The sequence below is a fragment of the Notothenia coriiceps genome, unplaced genomic scaffold, assembly GCF_000735185.1.
Source record: "Notothenia coriiceps isolate Sejong01 unplaced genomic scaffold, NC01 NC01_scaffold00004495, whole genome shotgun sequence".
In the NCBI taxonomy this organism is placed as follows: domain Eukaryota; kingdom Metazoa; phylum Chordata; class Actinopteri; order Perciformes; family Nototheniidae; genus Notothenia; species Notothenia coriiceps.
In genome coordinates this window covers 389042-408953 of record NW_011337196.1, presented here as the reverse complement: position 1 = coordinate 408953, position 19912 = coordinate 389042, and the positions used below count along the sequence as shown (strand labels likewise).

Here is a 19912-nt window from a genome sequence, read left to right as displayed (position 1 = left end):
ACGGTAATGCCGTGCTAAATAGGACATTTATTTTCAAAATTTGCAATGGGAACAAGTTGGTTAATAAAATGTTTTTATTTTTACATTTTAGGAAAAGTAAGTCTTAAAAACGAAATCAGACACTACACTACTTTTAAAAGTATTTCCTTGTTCCTGTTTGTTACGTTTTTAATAAATAAAGATTAACGCAATCCTACAATCCTAGCTACTATAGTAAATGTAATTCCAGTCTGCTGCAGCATATCTTTCAGGAGGTATAACATGTTTAATTTTTGTTTCGCTTTATCACAGTTATAATGTGAGCTAACTGCAGATCTCCCTGCTTTCCCCCAGGTCTCGAATCACTGAGTGAAATATCTTTGCTGAAGGTTTCCGCTGAATGGTAGAGATCCAGCATGTAGCAGAGCTGAACAAGTCCCTTCACGCCTGGGAACAATCCAACAACGTAAGTGCCTTTTTCAATTTGTTTTCACTGCTCATTTGTAAATGATGAATTTCATAGTGTCTTTGAGCTCATATTTTCTGTGTCCTGGTCTTCTCAAATCCACTGAGTTAAGATGACCTTACTCTGATCTGGGGTCACATTCATGCAATCTGTCGATGCCACCCAGGAGCTGAGGAATGGCCTTGACTGACCATCTGACTGCCCGAGAGGCCATTTTAAACGCAGCACTCAGTGACATGAAAACCACTTTTGAAGCCATTAGTCCTCTAACATGAAACTGCTTCTCCACAGTAGACTACACTAATTATGTTTGGCCATCAATCAAGTAAAATGCAGCCGCTGACTCACCTGAAATACCTCCCTGTCACTACAACTGACCTCAGCAACCACCTGAGTCACACCCCAGAAACATCCGGTCAGGGACCTTTTGAACAGTCACGCTTTGTTTCAGGTTGTGCAGGTGATAAAAGGTCATTCTCTGTGTTCACCTCCGGCATGTGTGAGGTTAATGACACATATGTCCGCTGAGGCTTGAGGGTCAGGCAACCGAAGAGGATTCCGGAGCCTTCTTTGACTTCTCAATTGTAGAGGCAGCCGCTGCTTTAAAAACGCCCTCAGGCACTCAGTCTACCCCCTCTGTCTTTGTCTCTCTGTGCAGCCACCTTCCTCCATCAGTTAAGCAAAAAATACTGTAGCTTCATTCTGTTAAGCTGCTTATCTCTTTTCCAGCACAGTCAGGCACTGTTAATCTTGTCTTTTGTCTGGGTTGGTCAGATTCCTCCCCAGGAAGGTAAACATGGGGTCTGGAACCTGTTCAGGCGTGGGCAAACGGAGACCTGGAGGAGAAAGGCAGCTCCAACTTGATTCCCAACCCGCAGAGTATTGACAAAACAAAAAGGTTCAGGGTTTCTGTTGGGGCTAAAAGGCACTGTTTATCTGGTAGATATTGATCCACTGACTAACATTCACTCAGTGTGTGCTCAGCCACCCTGTCTAATATGTTGGTTGCATATTTGAAGATCATAGAGTCTTGGATGGATATTTTTTTTATTACTTTTTGACATTTTGTAGATTAACAACATGTTGATTACTTATTTAAATTAAATGTTTTATCTAGGTTCAGGTTCAGGTTATTTATTTGTACCCGTAGGTAGATTCTGTTTGCAGAGAAAAAGACAAGGGTTCCACCCTGACACTAAAAACAAACACAAACAACAGACACATCTCTAATAAAAGGACTAGTAACAGTACAAGACTCACCCTGCTCAACCAAATCTCAAAATATTTTCAAAATATTTTAAGAAGGAAAACCCTAGTACAAACATGAACATTCAAAATTCACAATTACGGTAAATAAATAAATAAAAATGGGCATCTGTGTGACGCTCCTATGATGTGTTAATTTGTGCAATAGCTGCTGGGATAAAACTGTTTTGATACGGCTTCGTTCTACTCCTTGGGAGAAGTAACCTCCGGCCCGAAGGAAAAAGCTTACATTCTGAGTGCAGAGGGTGGGAGTCATCATCTAATATGGAGCTGGATAACTGCTTTAACTGCCTGAGGTACAGGGTCTCCAGGTTTAGCTGTGGCTAAACACATCTAGTGTCTATGTTTAGTGCAAAATTGCTTGAATTATCCTATTTTTATCAAGCCAAATTGCTGCAACTACATTTATAATCCAGCCTATGTGCACCTTTACCCCCTAAAGAAATGTATTCAGTTTTAAAAAGCTGCTTTATAGTAATATGTATATGAATATCTACTATCTGGTTATTTTTGTTATGGAAATTGTTTTTCTTAAAAAGCCTAGTTATTTGTCATTACTAATTTCGAAGCTTAAAAATAGATCACTTTTAACTGACTTCTTTCAAAACGTTGTCATGTAAGTGCTTGAACAGCTGCACAGGATCCTTTTGATGCCTGAATGAAGACTTTGAGCTTCCTCCAAACAGCTGAAATCTTTAACCTGACCCTCCTCTTGGCTGCTCTTGTGAAAATGAAGTCCAAGGACAGAAAAGGGAGGCCCTTCAGGTCAAACTCATGTGTCAGGAAAGCAGCCAAAACTCCCTTTTTCGCGTTTTCAACTTACAGTTTCAACGCTCTTGACGACTTGCTAGGTATAAAAACAGACATAGTGAAATGTTATGACAACCGAAAAATGGGAGTTGGAGGAGTAAGAAGCTCCCATTTGCAATGATTGGGCACCTTTGTTCAGTGCTGCTTTTTTACCCGACATTTAAGTGCTTTCTGGTTCTCTTTCTTGTGCTCTCTGATTTGAGACTGCATGCTCAGCCCTCTGTCCAGCTGCCACCTGCCACCAGAGCTGCAGCCAACCTGGGGTCCACAGCCGACCCCGGCAGATGTCCCTGAGTGGACACTGGGGTGTAGGGGGCACAGGGGCAGAACAGGCAAGGTGACACAACAGACAGAAGGAGAAAGAGCCACAACAAAAAAAAGAGCAAAAAAACCTTGGCCTTGGACATTTTGTTTGGGCTGACATAGAGAAAGTGTGTGTATGTGTGTATGTGTGTGTGATTGCAAGTATATGTTTTGTAAAGAGCATGTGCATGTTATTCAATTTTCTGGCACATCTGTGGCTGCAACCAAAGCACATTTTCACCATTTTGTTGATAGACCAATCAATAGTTTGGTATTTCCAATTTTAGAATGAGAGTTTCAAGATGGGTACAGCTTCATTTGTAGGAGACACGTGCTGCTGGTTGGCCGTCTGCAGAGCTTACTATTCTTCTGAAAGGAGCTAATTAATGAATGGAGATAAGCAGCACCATGACTGTGCGTCTTTGCTCATCATGCTGCCTCTCTTTGCTCTCACAGATTATGGGGAATTCGTACGCCGGGCAGCTGAAGTCCGCTCGATTTGAAGAGGCTCTCCACAACTCTATCGAGGCGTCGCTGCGTTCCAGCAGTGGAGACCCACAGCCCATCTTCACAAAGCTCTACCTGGACCCGGAGCAGTATCCTGGTAACATGGAAGGTAGGAAATGCACAAGTCTGCCCGGTTATCAATAATGAGTTTCTTGACATTCACCTTTGGTTAAAATATAAAATATGACACATTCATTGTGAAAGTGTTACATGTTCCCTAAAAGGACTGACATGTTATCAATATTGACTTATTGAGTCAAAGCTGTGGTTGTGTATTTCCAAATAATTTCTTGGAAAGTTTACTACGAACAGAAATATGTCAGTTGGTTCTTATTTTAAAGAGAATTTCTTAGTTAGTTAGTTAGTTAGTTAAACTCACATAAAATTGCATACATGTATTATTATAACTTAATTTCTTACGTAGGTTAAATTTAATGCGTTACTTTAAACAAAATGTCTAACTTTTGCCTGTTGAGGTTAATTGCTGTGCATTGTCTAAAACGACTCTTTATGTTAGTGTTCTTTAAATCGCTATAATTTCCTATGATGAGTATTCAATTACGATTTCAATTCCTTCTTGTAAATCTATTTGAACTTTTTTAGTAATTGAAAATCCAGTGTTACCTATACTTTTAATCCAGGCCTGGTGAAAATAATCACATTTAAAATGTCCATCAGACATGAAGTCAAAAGCAGACCTCCATGTTGTGGAGCCAGGCCACGAGCTTGTGAACAGAAACTCTTCCAACGATCCGGAGGAGATGGAGGACGATGATGACTCAGACAGCAGCAGCCCCCCCCTCCCCTACCTTCAGGCCGCTGCGCCCGACGGCTGCTGCACACTGGACGGTAACTTTAAAGGCCTTAATGTAGACCATAAACACTTAACAGGTTTAATTTGAATCACATAAACATTACATATATATACAGTATAGCGGGTGTCTTTGTTTTCCTCCCTTACAGTATAAACTATCCAATCCAACCTAAAATCTCTCTTTATTTACTTCAAATGTCACATCTGTCTCATCCCTCCTCTTCAGGTTTCTGCCAGGCCGGCAAGGACCTCCGCCTGGTCTCCATAGCAACTGAGCCCATTGACATCCCAGGGGGCTTCGAGCTGGTCGGCGCCCGGTCCCCCGGTGTGCCCGAGCACATCCTGGTGTGTGCCGTGGACCGCCGCTTTTTACCTGATGATAAAGGGAAAAATGCACTTTTAGGTCAGTCTGTTCTCCCAGTCGGATATCAGCGCCATTTCAACTTCCTGGTAGAAGGATGTCAGACAGACAGAACTGTAAAATAATGCAATATTCCCTTTTGTGTTCCTCCAGGTTTTTCAGGAAACTGTGTGGGCTGTGGAGAAAAGGGGTTCAGATACTTCACTGAGTTTTCAAACCACATCAACCTGAAGTTATCCACTCAGCCAAAGAAGCAGAAGCACTTAAAAAACTACCTGGTGAAAAATGCTCAGGGTGCTCTGTGCAAAGGACCCCTCATCTGCTGGAAAGGTACAAATCGGACCTTTTCAAACACATTTTTCATTTAGAAATTATATGCTGTTAAGAACTGTTTGCTACCGTTTTTGTGATTTCTCTCTCCTCAGACAGTAAATCCCGTCAGTTCTCGAACAGTGCGTCGACGACCAAACCCAACTCGTCCTCCTCTCTCAGCAGCAAAGAAAATGGAGGCGCCAGTGGACACAGCTCCTCTCCCTTCTCCCTGTCAGGTGAGACTGCACAAAGCACAGATAACTGAACGCATTTGAAGATTTAGTGATCCCCTTTAGGGTCAACATCGATTCATTTACCTGCTTGGTGATTAAACAAACAGTTATCCAGTATTTATCAACATCCTCCCTAAAGGTATGTTTAATGTATTGCCTCCATTCTCCCTAAAATGACAATCTGAGTTATTTTGTTGTTTGGTTTATGCTGATTGGTTTATGTTGTTGCCATAGAGACAGATGGTAGTGGCTAAGCCCTGAAATGTATTAAGATGAGCAAAGTCTGCACCGGTTGTTATCAGTGAGTGAAGAGGAGGCTCTCTTGGTTTCATCAGTGCTGTTTTGTTGTGACGCTTTGGGGTATTTTCCTTTGTCCTACTGACATTTATTCAATAGTAAATAAACCTACTTTATTATTATTATTATATTATATTATTATCAGTGTTGATGTCAGTTGCCCATTTAGTTTATACTAGTTTTAGGGCAAAGAGGGAATTGAATACATCCGGGAAGCATACGTCTTTACACAACACTTTTTAATCTTGCCATTGTTTATGAAATGAGGTCATATCGACATGTTAAAATAATTTCAGGTTATCTGACCGCCAAATGTCTTATGAGAAAGATTCGGCCTGGCTTTAAGGTGATGTTTCTTCCCTGACCTCTCACAACAGGAGCTCCTGTTCCCTCTTTGATTAAAAAAAGCTCCTGGGCTTTTGGTATTGATTTGTTCTGAACCTGGAAGCTGCCTGTCAACAGAGACCTCACGCACACATGTGTCAGAGAGCAGAGCAGTGGGGATTGTTGCTCACATAACCTTTGGCTGAAATCTCCTGACTGGGTCCCTAAGGTTCATCCTGTTCCCAAAGAGGTCGCTCAGTCTTAGCACAAGTCATCAGGTTACGTGCACTTCCCGAAACGTATTTTTATCCAGGAATGATTGATGAAAAGTAAAACAAATGGTTTGATTGTATTGTGCAGTGGACATTGGATACAGAAGAGACTCTTAGATTAAGAGCATGAAGATGAATAAATAGTCATGGGAATGGAGGGAGTTGCTAAATGTTACATGTATTTTAATGATAATTTATCATCTTGTTTTTATCTCCAGATTCTCCCCCAACCAGAACAACGCAAGTGTCCTCTATCTTTTTCGGGAGTCAGGACTTCAGAGACTGCAGTTTCATCAAACCTCTGTTATCCACACCTGGAAACAAGACTCTACCAATAGGTGAAGCATTTTTATTTTCAGTACACCTGTAATGTATTGTTATTTTACAAGCCATGTCAATGTAATTTGCTTTTACTTTGCTACATAGACTATACAAGAGACACACACAATAACATACACCAAATACATTTAAGCTCTCTCCCATTTTCCTAGTTGCATCCTGGATCTGACAGTGGCATTTGCAAGGATTTAGATGCTTATAAGCCTTTGCCTTTATGCGAGTGAAATTTAGATGGCCTTAGATGGTACTTATGCTAGAAAACGTTGCTTAGCTACGTGGTTCAGCTCAAGGCAGATGGACTTACCATAGCCCCAAGATTAACCTCTGCTATGGCTGGCTAAGACAAACACAAAACATGTACACACACACTGATGCATGTGTGTGCACTTGTATTTACACACCAATCAATACTGAAGGGAGGAATGCTGTAATGACTTTTTTTCACAAGGTTGTGATATTGACAAGCAAAGGCTACACACACCAATCAATATTTCAGACCATAGCAAACACAATGAATATGAGATTGCAAAACGGCCAATTGGGTTATTGGCAATAGATGTTCATACATAGGAAATCCCTAAGCCACTGTTAGTACTGACACATTCTGATGTATTGCTCAGCAGATAGTTACAGCTGCGAACATATTTGTTATATTATTATCCCAGCAACATTTGCCATCTCAGTTCTTGTGGACGTTCATTGTGCCCAGAGAATGAATCATATTTAGTTGGTTGACCCAAATGATCAGATTTAACTGTACTTTGTGTTTTGTGCTAATTAGCAATTGTTTACCATGCTCACACCCTGAGTGGAAGCATTGTTATACCTCACAATCAACATGAAATAATTAGCTAGTAGCTACATCTAGTACAAATGGAGATTGTTGTACATAAATACATTTAAAAAAACGACACCGTTAATATTGTCAGTGTATGTCACTGTCACTGTTTTAGCCTGCTGGTGTTAGCATTTAGCTCAAAACACTGCTGTGCCTTTACACAGCCTCACACAGAGACTGCCTTCACAGACTTTTTCTTGTTTCAACAATCATTAAATAAGTATCTTTAGTATCAGTGTGTAATCAACTGCATGTGTGTATGACTTTAGTTCCCACAGCTCTGAGGGTGAACGTGCCGATAAATGGCCTGGGTGTTGATGCGCGACCTCCCTTACTGAGCCCCTCACAGGTCTCTTTAGGGCCTCAGATTCAGGGGTATCGCACTGCTGACCTAGGAGACAGTCCTTGTAAGTACTTCCTTTTGAAGAGGAAATAATGTCACATATTTTACAATCAATAGGCTACACAGTGGAATGTATTTCACTTGCCTTATCTTTAATGTTTTACATGTGCTTTCACCTCACAACCTGAGTCATTTCATAATGCTGTAGGATAGTAGTCAGTAGATAGTAGGCAGGGCAACTACCAGAGGGGCCGATACAGGCGCAGCAAGTTCAGGCAGGAATTATTCTCATTCAGACCCACCCACTACTGAAATAGTTTGTCTATTGAATTAGAGCACCTTTACTTAACTTTTAAGCATGAACTGAATAGATGGTTTCAAGTAGACCAAACATGCAATCATAGGTAATCAAACTACTTAATCTCTGTCACTGCCATTACCTCCTCTTATTGTTTTTACATACGTCCTGCAGCTATTGTAATGTATTTATTTATTCCATAGCATCATATTGTTTTGTGATGTATTGTGTTGCAATGTAGGGCCTGTTTTGACAATATTAGGTCACAAATGTTCCATAAGAAGAAATGTACTTAGTAGCTTACTGCTGTCCCTTTTAAATAAAATGTTTTTTTAGATGCCAGTTTTTTATACATTTACAATCATTTTTGTTTTCTGTTTTGACGTTGTTCTTTGTGTCTTTTTTGGATGTTCAGTATCCACTGCCATGCACTCTGGTCCTCCAAAGAAGCGCCACCGGAGCTGGCATCCCAACTCGTTGGTACCCGTCCCACCGACAGCCGTCCCTGTGACCCCCATTCGACCCATAGTTTGTTCTCCAGGTCAGTCCCTGAACCAATCAGCACAACTCTCTGGTGTGTAATGTATTATTTCTGCCATGTGTATTCTTTTTAGCTCATTTCCTGTGTGTGCAGAAGTGTGTTTTTTATGCCCTTAAGAGCACACACTCTGTTATTTTTAAGCCTGCTCTCCTTTCCCTCTGTGCTTTGGATGATTGTGCAACCTCCCTGACGCTCTCTGGTTGTCAGGGATGATTCATCCAGTATCTCCATGGAGATAGAGCTGGAGAGTTTAGTTCAGAAATCGTTTTTTTTAAAACATGCGTGATTGAGGGAGATGTCTGCAACATTGTGTGATTGTGGTTGTTATACAAGCATCATCAAGCGTCTTTGAGCACCTGTAAAAGCGCTAACAAATTAAATCTATTATTATTATTATTATTATTATTATTATTCCAAATACATGTTCTACTCAGATGTTTTTACCTACGGTATATAGTATTTATATGATCACAGTACTACGGCCGTTAATATTCATGCCCCGTTTTTTCTGGATAATGTAAAAGACTAATATGTTAAAACTTAACCTACTGTTGATCAATCCTAGTATTGACATATAAGTTGTTTATTTCCTTTCCAGGCTCTGTGTTAGGGGTGTCCTCTCCTCTGCCACCAGTAGCAGGAGTCATTCAGCCCCAACCTGTCACCGTGGGAGAGACGGTCATCGTCCCCGACAACCTGCTCAACTCTTCAGGAATTCGCCCTGTCATCCTCATCGGTAGGAGTTTTGTTTTGGTTATTTGTTTTGATTAATGCTACAAATTACATATCATCCCGCTGAGCATAGCAGACCTTTTTTTTTCAATCTAACGTTTAGTTAGAGAAAAATGGGTTATGGCAAGTTCACCCTCCCTAAATTCTGTAGAATAAAATTGAACTGCAAGCAGAAAATCATTATAGCCTCATTGTATTAAAAAACAAGTTGTAATGTATTTCTTATTTTGATTTGGTTCGAATTTTCTGCCAGAATTTCTACCCAGCTTCTCAAAGTTAGCCACCATGTGTTCTCTTATATATACATATTTATTGTATAAGTATATATGTAAGTAAGTCAGCAGGAACAAAATTCAGTTACTTGTTGATGTTCCATATTTCTAGCTGCTGCATTTTTTTTTCCTGTTTTGTCTAATAATACCCTTTCTTTTTCAGGGCACGGCACTTTACCTTATTTCTATGGAAATGTTGGGGACATAGTGGTCAGCCCCCTCCTGGTCAGCTGCTATAAGAGCAGCCAGCTGACAGCGAAGACCCTGGAGATGTTGGGCCTCAACAGCAGCCAGCTTCTCTGTGTGGAGACAATGATTCTGCTCACTTTACAGTATCTTGCACGTTTAGGTAAGCAGCTAATCAAATCCCATAAAAGCCTTGCTATCACTGGTATTTGTACCCACATGGTAGTGGGGTGGATGACCGGGAGGTGCTGGTGTCTTATTTAAACAGAAATATGGCAAGCAAAACCAGTATCTAACTTTGTTGTAGATTAAGTTACATGCCTGCTTCTATTCCAGGGTTTTCTCTTATCGTATTATTTATTTTTTTCCCAGGCTCGGTGCAGATTCCTCTCAGGGAGGAGTTGGAGCAGATAGTTATGAAGGCCATGCTGTGCTGTCCCAGGGGTCCGGCCATATCCCCGTCCCAGCTGCCCTGGTTGGCTCGGCTGGAATCTAGCGTCTCAGGAGGCAGCGTCCAAGTCGTAGTTACCCATAATTCCTTGGGAGAGGGCATTTCGGAGTCCCTTCGTTCTCTCACTGAGGGTATTCACCAGCAGAAGTGCCTGCCCAACTATGTAGTCATTATATGTGCCTCTAAAATCAGCGGCAACGAGTTCTGTGTGCTCGTTTTGGGTGAGTGGAAATCATTTAACTTTAACAGTATTACCTCAATCTCTGCAAAAATATTATCGTAACAATACTATGAATCAAATCTCGAATAATGTGTTTGATACAGGAAAGTACCAAGCACGGGCCTTAGCTGAAGGCATGCTGACAACAAATGAATTTCTGAAGGAGATCAGCTACGAACTCATCACAGGGAAAGTCAGCATCTTGGCGTCTCACTTCAAAACCACGTCACTAGGTGAGCAGTGCATCCATACAACATGTGCTTATTGAAATCTGTTTTGTTGTCCAATGAAGGCATATCAAAATATTTGAAAAACACTAAGTCTTCATTTAAAACAAACAAAATTAATTATTATACAATGTTTCCCACAACATTCTATAATAAAGAGGAAAAAAAGTGTCTATTTGCCAATGCTATATAAATAATGATTATTAATCCTATATTTGTTTAGGCAGCTACATATCTGCAACTTGATGTTTGCATGGGTCTTTGGTATAGAGTATAAGCACAAAAAAAACACATTTTGATTGTCACTGATTCATTTGTTCGTAAGATAACAAGCATTTCCATGTTTTCCAGTGACTGTGCTGCATATCAAAGAGAATATTCGTGTTCTAGCAGCTTGTATCCCTTGCTCTGTGTCTTTGTGTGACTATGGTGACTGTTTTTCTTTTTTAGGAGACAATCTGGACAAGCAGCTGGTGCGATACCAGCGCCGACGGAAGGGACAGGTCATCCAGCCCTTCCAGGGCGATGTCAATGATCACATCCACTCGCAGGAGGCTGCCAGCATGTCACCGCCCTCAGACAGAGGTTATACTGCTCTTCATACCCTCACTGAACTGCTCAGCTCTCCTTAGCATTGATTAGTACGCTTTTTTACAAGCCAAAAAAATAAACATAAATACAAATATACCTTAATTATATTATCCTATCAACATGGACTGATGGAATAAATGTTTTGGGACCATTTTGTAGTTTGGGTTACATGAGTTCAGTTTTAAAGTACATTTCTTAGTGTCATGTGTTTTTCGTTCTTATAAATGTTCCTGAATAATACATGAACTATCTCCAATTCTAGATATGTTAGTAAAACATATTGTAAATACCCTATGTTTAGTATTCTCAAGCTCTGGATATCTTATTGGTGTGTCCCATTTCGCATATCTCCATTTACTCTCATCGTTATACTTGTATTGTGAACTGTTTATCAATAAAAATAATCTGAAATTAATAAAATATGAATGGTTATTTTGCAACCAAGCACCACATTATCACTGTAAATAAATTACAATAAATTCATAGCAATGCTTCTCATTGAAAGCAATATTGTTCTTGAGGTCAGTCTTACTTTGTTGTGATTACATTTGGTAACTAAACTAATCGGTAACCTTTCCATCTCTTTGTCTTCCTGCAGCAGAGATCTTATGTAAGCTCTTCCAGATCTATCCCAAGCAGCTGAGCGTGGCGCGGAGCCTCCTCTCTCAGGTCTGCTCCATCGCCGACTCAGGAACCCAGAACCTGGACTTGGGACGTTTTTGTAAAGTGGACTTCCTTGTTCTGGTTCCTCCATCTCACATCCTGGTACACCAGACGGCACAGCGCATCCGACAATCAGGTGTGTGTCAAACTGCAACATCATGAACAACAACATAATACAAGTTCAAGGAGGACAATTGGGCCACACAAGCTCTAAACTCTTATTGCTAAAGACTTCATGTTTTAGCATTGTTAACGAGATTCTTCTTTAACACTCATTTCTTAACTTTTTTGCTCAGGAGTGCTTGTTGACTTGGGAGTTGAAGACGTCTGCTCAGCCTTCCAGAAATCAGACAAATACGTGGTGCGTCTGGACGCTGATGTTCACGTTAAGATGGAAGCCTTCATGAAGAAAGTCAAGCAGAACCCCTACACCCTGTTCGTCCTCATTCACGACAACTCACACGTCGACCTCACGAGGTAACCACTGACACTAGTTTGCTTTGTTGATAATCAAAATATGGCGGAAGACATCTGGTATCAAAGGCCTTACACATTTGCATAGGTACAAACGTGCTGCAGCAAAGAAACAATTTGAAAAATAACAGAAAAAAAATGTACCTGCAGGATTCTTGCCTGATTTAGTTTTTTCATGGTCAAATGCACTTATTGTACGTAGCTTTGGATAAAAGCGTCAGCTAAATGATATGTAATGTGAAAAACTGTCTGACGGCACACAAAGCTGTGAAACCTGGGGACTTTTGTTTTGAATGGATATGCAGTTATTTCTGTTGCATTTGACCTTGCATCCTTTCTGTATTTGCTGCTTATCTGCAGCATGTTTTATCATTTGCAGCCTTATTTTTGTTGTTGGATTTATTTTTGGATTTTCCTTCCATTTTTTCTAAAGCTGCAGTGTGTTTCTCCTGAAGACAAATGTTTTGGGCTGCTAGAGCGCATTTGTCCTTGTCGGCCGGTTGTTATGGCTGCAAATCCAACCTTGTCCTTTTTATAAACTGACTAGTGGAGAGAGGGAAAAAAACAAGTGAAACAAATACCACAAAGAGGCCTATATGGGTCAAAGTGGTATTTGATATGTTTGAATTTGTGTTGATGCAGTTTTACTCTTCTGTTCCGAGGAGGTTGTTTGTGCTTTTAGGATCTTATTCCAAGTATACTGCTCTTGTCACTGCCAGGAACTGAAAATAGATCACTTCCTGTTTTCCAGAGGCATATTCTTGGGAATGACCTACTATCCAGTGGGCAGTTAGAGCAGCAAATATAAAACCCCTCTGTAGCCATGTCCCTAACCGAGGTGCTATTTGCATCAATCTGAAATGTTATGAATTTATAAATATCCCTATCTAAGGTTTCAAACACTTTGCCTCACTCCCTCCACAGTGCTCTGTCCGGCTCTGTGTGCCACGGCGAGCTGCAGGGATTGGCTGACCGGGTGGTGAACTGCCAGGAAGTTTTGGATGCCATGAACCTCCTGGTGCTGCAGGTCAGCTGCTTCCCACACACACTGCAGACCCACCAGTCCCGCATCAGCATCCACAACGAAGTTCACTGGCCCACCAACGAAAGTCTGGTGAGTATTATTTTAACCTCCCCATGGAATAATAAAGTAAATCTAATGCATCCATGACGACATTGTTGTGAAGCGTCATAGTTTAGTGGAAGTCGTGTATGTACTTTTTGAGATGTCAGATGTTTTTTTCAATTGCAATGTTATGGCAGCATGCAGAGGCCAGTTTGGAACAGCTGTGGTTCAGCTACTCCACCTGGTGGACATAGAGTGCACTTACACTAACATGAGACGATACTAGGGCTGCAGTCGAATAGTCCATTTAGCTTAGGAACCTTCCTAACGGAGTGAAATGACCCGGAAGTCCCTCAGTGGCAGCCATGATAAGTGCCGTTCGAATTCTCTAGAATGATAGGAAAGGAGGTTTCAAACTTCCTTTATAACCTCCTTTAGCTTAGGAACCACTGGACCTCCTTAACCGAAAGGAGAGGAGAAAATGCTGCCCCACAATGCCTTGCAGCCGCAGTATTTGCCGTCACACAACAGTCGGCCGTTCACGGAAACAAACGATTATGACGGAGAAATTATATCATGAAAGTTACGGTGCTTATTAAGCATTTTAAAACGTATGTGGTAAGTTGCCAAAGTGCTTTGTTTTGAACGTTCATCAGTATTATAATCAGAAAGAGAAATATGAACGTTAGTTTTTACTGAAATGATCAAATAAAGTCAACATTTCACTGAGCTGTGTGGGGTTTGTTCAACTTTTAAAAGATGTTTGAATGGTGATATACACAGTGATAGATGTTAAGGACTAACGTTTATAATAAATACATTTGTATTTATTTTAAGATCTTTTCATAGTTCATACAATCTTTGGGATCATTTATTAATGTGAACCGGAGGGAGAGGGTGACGAGCATAAGTTTCACTTTCCTTTTTTATTTCAATTCAAACTTTGGTCATGAAGAATATGTTTCTCTGTTGTCCACGTTCATAAAGCATAAAGCAACAGCATCAGAGCACGGTGCAGAGTCTCTAGATGAGTCCCTCGTTCTTATTAAACATCCATGTAGTCCGCGTATAGAAAACTGTAGTTTCCATAGTTTCCCCACAGCAGCAGACGCACACAATGACGTCCGCTGCATCATAAACACGTCAGATAGTGAAAGTGCATTTGGATTCTCTAAAGTACCGCAGTCTCTTCTCCTAAGTCCTCTTGAATTCTCCTATCTACTATCCCTTAACCCCGTGATGTTTCACTCAGAGGTCAAGGAATAGGAGATAGGGTTAGAACTTAGGAGCTGATTTTTGGACTATTCGACTGCAGCCTATCCTTCTTTTTGGGGTTGGTTTGCTTTAATTTGTAGAGGTTGACAGGAAACATGGGGAGAAGCATAAGGTTACTAAGAAGCCTCAATATAAAATGTTGTTTATTTCTGTTCATGATTCATCTAATTCATTCAGTCTTAAAAACAGACTTCAGATTTCACATCATTGTGTGTTGTAATTGTTTTTGCACTTACTTTCTAAAAAGGGTTATGTTTATCCTAATGATTTGATCTTGTACTGTTAATTATTCAATCAAATTTAATTTAATTTAATTTAATTCAAGGTCTCAGAGCTCGGCACTAAATTATATGCAAAGTATTTAAGTATGATTTAGATTAAATGGTTTAAAGCATTAGTGCGAAACTGAGAAAGTTAACACTACAGGATAAAATAAAAATAAAAACTAACAATTTCCAGACATTCCTGAATATTACTTAAGCCTTGGTCTTTCTCATAACCCAGACACGTTGCTACTGGTGCTGATAGTAGCACGTAGACTTTGCCACGTTTTGAGGGGGCATCAGCCAAAAATGAACTTGATATTTATTTAATTTCTCAGTTCCAGCATCATGCTAAGTGAACACGTTCTGCTCATCAACTCGGGATTTGGTGCAGTGAAGTGATTGTATAAAAAGAATTGAAAGTATACCATGTGCTTATAATTCTATGGTGTTCTTCCAGCAGGGGGAGCAGTCTCCCTATGAGTTGCTGTACTTCGGCCTGAGGGACTACAGCAGCTCCCTGCAGTGGGGCGTGGCCAGCCCCATCCTGCGCTGTGATGATGCTTTTGAGAAGATGGTCCACACACTGCTGGAGAGGTCAGTGAGCTGTCATCCGTTACTATTGTGTGATGTAATATCAACTGTAACTGATGTGGGTTTTTTTGTCGTTTTGAAATGGCATTCAGCAGTGGTACAGGGCGGTATTTATATCATTTACTTCAGTGAAAGAAGTAATATACTATGTTACAAATAAAAGTAGTGCATTGCAAATCTGACTTAAATAAACATATGTGAGTATATCAGGATGATGTACTCAAAGTATTCCCAATAAAATACAGTGGAATGTAAAGCAAAACACCTACCTCAATAGATTTGAGTAAGTGTGAGAAGACGTAAGAATACATTATTTTGTAGATACAATTTATTTTCAGACAAAAAAAACTTGTTATCTATGGGCAATAAAGAAGCCAATTCAAGTTTGTCCACATGTATTTACTTTTGGGTATTTTCATTTTGACCAAACTACTAGCCAGTGCCTTCCCATCCACTTATCTAACTGCACATCACTGATATATACATATATTTCCCCCCCTAATGAAGTAGAAGAATAAAGTGCAATGAAAAAAACGACTTACGTACAGTTCTTGAGTAAATGCACTTACTTTCATTCGACCACTGTCATTTACTGGCAGTGAGTAGGTCAATTAAACACAGACCTCTAAATTATGCTTGTTTTGATAAAATATAATCAGCTTTAAAGCTCACCCTAATGATCTCCCTTATGTGTGCCACAGACATCCGCACCTGCACAGCATGGTGATCCGCAGCTACCTGCTGATTCAGCAGTACACTGAGGCCATGATGGCTCTGACCTCTTCACCCTCGCTGAGAGACCACATAACCCCAGAGACCCTGGCCATGGTGGAGGACCTGATCAACGCCCCGAGCAGAGAGGGCTCCCCGGGCCGGGGCCACATGCTGCTGGTTCGAGTCCCCTCCCTGCAGCTGGCCATGCTGGCCCGGGAACGACTGGAGGATGTGAGGGACAAACTGGGGCTGCAGCTGTGCTTCGCCGTGCTGCTGGGAAGCCCCGCCTCTGAGCTCAACCTCCACAAAATGTTCACCAACCGCCTCAGGGTGAGAATGCCATGCAAGCACAGTCACATTTCTACCAAAACGTTCAAATATTCATATAACGTTACTGTGCTTTATGCAAGCAAGATGTGCTGACGATATCAGATCCATGAGTAAAACCCCAAAGTTGATCAATGTTTGACTTTAAATGAGAATTGAATGAAATTGGGTTTCGTATAAAGGCCTGCAGTGATTATTCCAGAATGTACTTAATTCCAAGAATTCACTTATCTCTTTCTCTTCTTAGAAATTTGGGATTATTGTGAATCCTCATTTACGTAAACCAACAGAAATCTCCACTGAAACTCAGCCAGTGGATGTTGTTGGACTTTATTCGTTGTAACAGTTTGACACATTACAATTTCACTAAATATGTGACCTAACTATAACATAATTTCTGCNCAGTATATCTATATGTACAAATAATATACCGTAATTTTCGGACTATAAGGCGCACCTGAATATAAGCCGCAGCAGCTAAATTGAATGATGTGTACATATATAAGTATATGTACACATCATTCAATTTAGCTGCTGCGGCTTATATTCAGGTGCGCCTTATAGTCCGAAAATTACGGTATATTATTTGTACATATAGATATACTGTATATGTACTTTAGGAAGAGCACTAGGAAATGCCTTAGTGTCTGACATGTCCTATAAATAAACTTGCCTTGTCTCGAACATCACAACAATATCAATTTCGTCGATAAAGTTTAGTTTACAAGGAAATATCTGTACGCTTATGTGTCTTTTGTAAAAAACCGTAACCAAAAAAAATCATAAAATAATAGAAAACATGATCAGCTAAGCCGGTAGTGGAGGAACTTTAAAAACACCTCACTAATAGTGACAGTTCATGCCCCTCTTTAAATGTTCACTAACTCATCCGTCGGACAATTTAAACACAAACAACCACAGAGATATTTCAAACAGCTGGGGTAGCAAACTTTCAGACTTACAATAAATCACTTTTCTGTTCAAGCCATTTTAAGACAAGATACACCCTCATAAATCCCCTAACAGGGAACATCAGGTGTCAAAGCAGGAATAAGAATAAGAGTGCAGAGAGTTATTTTCTACCTGGTAACCAACTTTAGATATAAAGAGACACGTAGTCATCTTCCTCACCTTGCATGTGCTGGGACATGACCCAGTTGTGCAGCAGCCGGTAGTTTTCCACGGATCCCTTCACCGTCTCCACCAGCAGGTCGTAGGCGGCGGCCCGGGCGGCGTGAGATTTACATTTGGGCTGAGCGCGGTCTGCCAGGCTGGGCAGGAGGAAGAGGAGGTTGTGCACGTCGCGCAGGAACTCCTGACCCTCGCGCGAGAACTTGAAGGGAGGTTTGTGTTTGAGGACGCTGGTGGCGAGACGCAGGAGGCCGGTCAGCCCGTCGTCCTCGATCATCCCGTCCTGCTGGTCCAGGATCTCACGGCTGAAGGAGAGACAACCAGGTCATGGTGGGAGGTGGAACTATTTATTTTATTCAATAATTATTTATTAACTAGCTGTTTTTGTTTATATAAAATGAATAATTATTTAAGTTAAAGTAATTCTTTATGCTTTTATTTTGAAGGCGGTTTTGGGTGATGGGGATAATTGTATAAATTGGACACAGGTGGTGGGATTAGCGCACCAGTATGTTTTTTTAAATCAGGGAAAACACAGGAGAAGCCATTGTTTGTTAAATATTGGATAATTGGAATTCATAGACAATGAATGCACAAAAACAACATTCTTGCCTGGAAAATTGATTATTCTCTGCATGAGATTCGCTTTTCCTGGTGCCTCAGCGGCAATTTAAGTTTGAATTACAGTTGGGTTCATTTTCATTCATATACAGTTTTACAATATATATGTATCTCGTGTTTTCAGAGCACAGATTCTGACCTCCGGATGCAGTCGGCGAGGTGTCGAGCGAGAGCGTCCAGGTCGAGCAGCGTCGTCTGCAGCGGGACGGCCAGCGACAGAGAGGGAGAGACCTTCTGTGAGTTCAAACAGACCAACACTAGCAGCAGCTCCATGACACATCAACGCAACGCTACACAAATAAAGGTCCCCTATTATACTGTGTTTCATCAATATATTATAGGTCTCAGATATATACAGAGCCTGTCTCTGATTGGCTGAAACACCAAACAGATCATTGCAGCATTACCCATAATCCCCTCTGCGGTTTTCTCTAAATTCGTAGATTAAAGGTTTCTAAATTCCAAGTTGTGTTTAGACCAATGCGAATTTCAGTGTAGTGTCAGTCCTGTGAAACGGATCTATCTAGCTTTGCGACACTTACAAATACTACAATTTACTTGAAAATTTCTCACGTTTTACACACGAGAAGAGACAATCTCCACTCAAACTAGATTACACACAAACGACCGTCCACTGCCTGATACTCTCCTCGGAGACGACTTTCTGCCACGACATTCCTTATGAAGACCAGACGAGACGTTTGAGTAGCTTTGATAGGTGCAATTCTTGCGGTCGTCCACTCTGGGAATGGGTTGAGTGAAGTAGACTACTAGCTCTAGACAAATAAATTTCCAGGGGATAACACGTTTTAGGAGAAGGAGTACAGAAAGATGTAGTTGTACACAGGGGAGCAAGAAGTACAGAGAAGATGTAGTTGTACACAGGGGAGATAGAATGTACGAGAACGATGTAGTTGGTACAACAGGGGAGGAAACGAAGTACAGAGTAAGATGTAGTTGTAACACAGGGGAAAAGATGTTCAGAGAAGATGTAGTTTTACACGGGGAGAAGAAGATAACAGAGAAGGAAGTAGTCGTAACCAGGGAGAAGCATGAGTGTACACAGGGGAGAAGAAGTAAACAGAGAAGATGTAGTTTGTCACTGGGGAGAAGAAGTATTGTAACACAGGGGAGAGAAGAAGTACAGAGAAGATGTAGTCGTACACAGGGGAAGAAGATGTATTGTACACAGGGGAGAAGAAGTACAGAGAAAGATGAGTTGTAGCACTGGGGAGAAGATGTAGTTGTACCAGGGGAGATAGAAGTACAGAGAAGGATGTAGTTGTCACAGGGGAGAAAGAACGTACAGAGAAGATCGTAGTGGTACACGAGGAGAAGGATGTAGTTGTACACAAGGGGAGAGAAGTACAGAGAAGTAATGTAGCTTGTCTACACGGCGCCCAGACGCAGGTCGCGCGCGCAGACGTAGTTGTCAACCCCAAGAGGGATGAAGAAGTACAGAGTAAGATGTAGTTGTACACAGGGGAGACCCGTTCTCAGAGACTTCAAGTCCTTTGTTTCTAAGAGAGAGAAAAACTAGGTAAAGATATTTTTGGACAGACTTTTACTCCGACTAAGTCTAAACCGGTGCAAGTACTACACTATTGCTACAAAACAGAACACATTGGTAATCGGTTAGTCGTTGGTTCGATTTGGGGGGGAATAGTTGGACTCTCAGAGGAGGATCTCGTGATAACAAAGAGAAACATTGGTTTACAGAGAGTCATCCCCGCACCCCTCCCCCGAGGCAATAAAAGTAAATTTCATGGTACTGTCTCTTAGCCTCGTGAAACCTTTTGTCC

At 41.0% G+C, this 19912-nt stretch overlaps 2 protein-coding genes across 2 annotated transcripts; one reads left to right on the top strand and one right to left on the bottom strand.

Moving 5' to 3' along the window:
* The first annotated feature begins 337 nt into the window (after positions 1–337).
* greb1l (GREB1 like retinoic acid receptor coactivator) lies at positions 338–16701 on the top strand. Its single transcript, XM_010767650.1, has 20 exons — positions 338–445; positions 3281–3440; positions 4010–4180; positions 4372–4548; positions 4660–4836; positions 4932–5054; positions 6163–6282; positions 7391–7528; positions 8178–8303; positions 8902–9039; positions 9471–9656; positions 9866–10165; positions 10269–10397; positions 10842–10976; positions 11581–11781; positions 11942–12122; positions 13044–13233; positions 15184–15320; positions 16019–16361; positions 16606–16701. Exons 1-20 carry the CDS (start codon positions 380–382, stop codon positions 16699–16701), a joined length of 3294 nt encoding a protein of 1097 aa, XP_010765952.1. The 5' UTR covers positions 338–379.
* Positions 16702–17454: 753 nt separating this feature from the next.
* On the bottom strand, positions 17455–18383 carry LOC104942431 (ubiquitin carboxyl-terminal hydrolase 34-like). Its single transcript, XM_010767649.1, has 2 exons — positions 18250–18383; positions 17455–17794 (listed from the first exon to the last, which is right to left on the bottom strand). The coding sequence occupies exons 1-2, from the start codon at positions 18381–18383 to the stop codon at positions 17455–17457; spliced, it is 474 nt and encodes a 157-aa protein (XP_010765951.1).
* Between the last annotated feature and the right edge of the window lie 1529 nt (positions 18384–19912).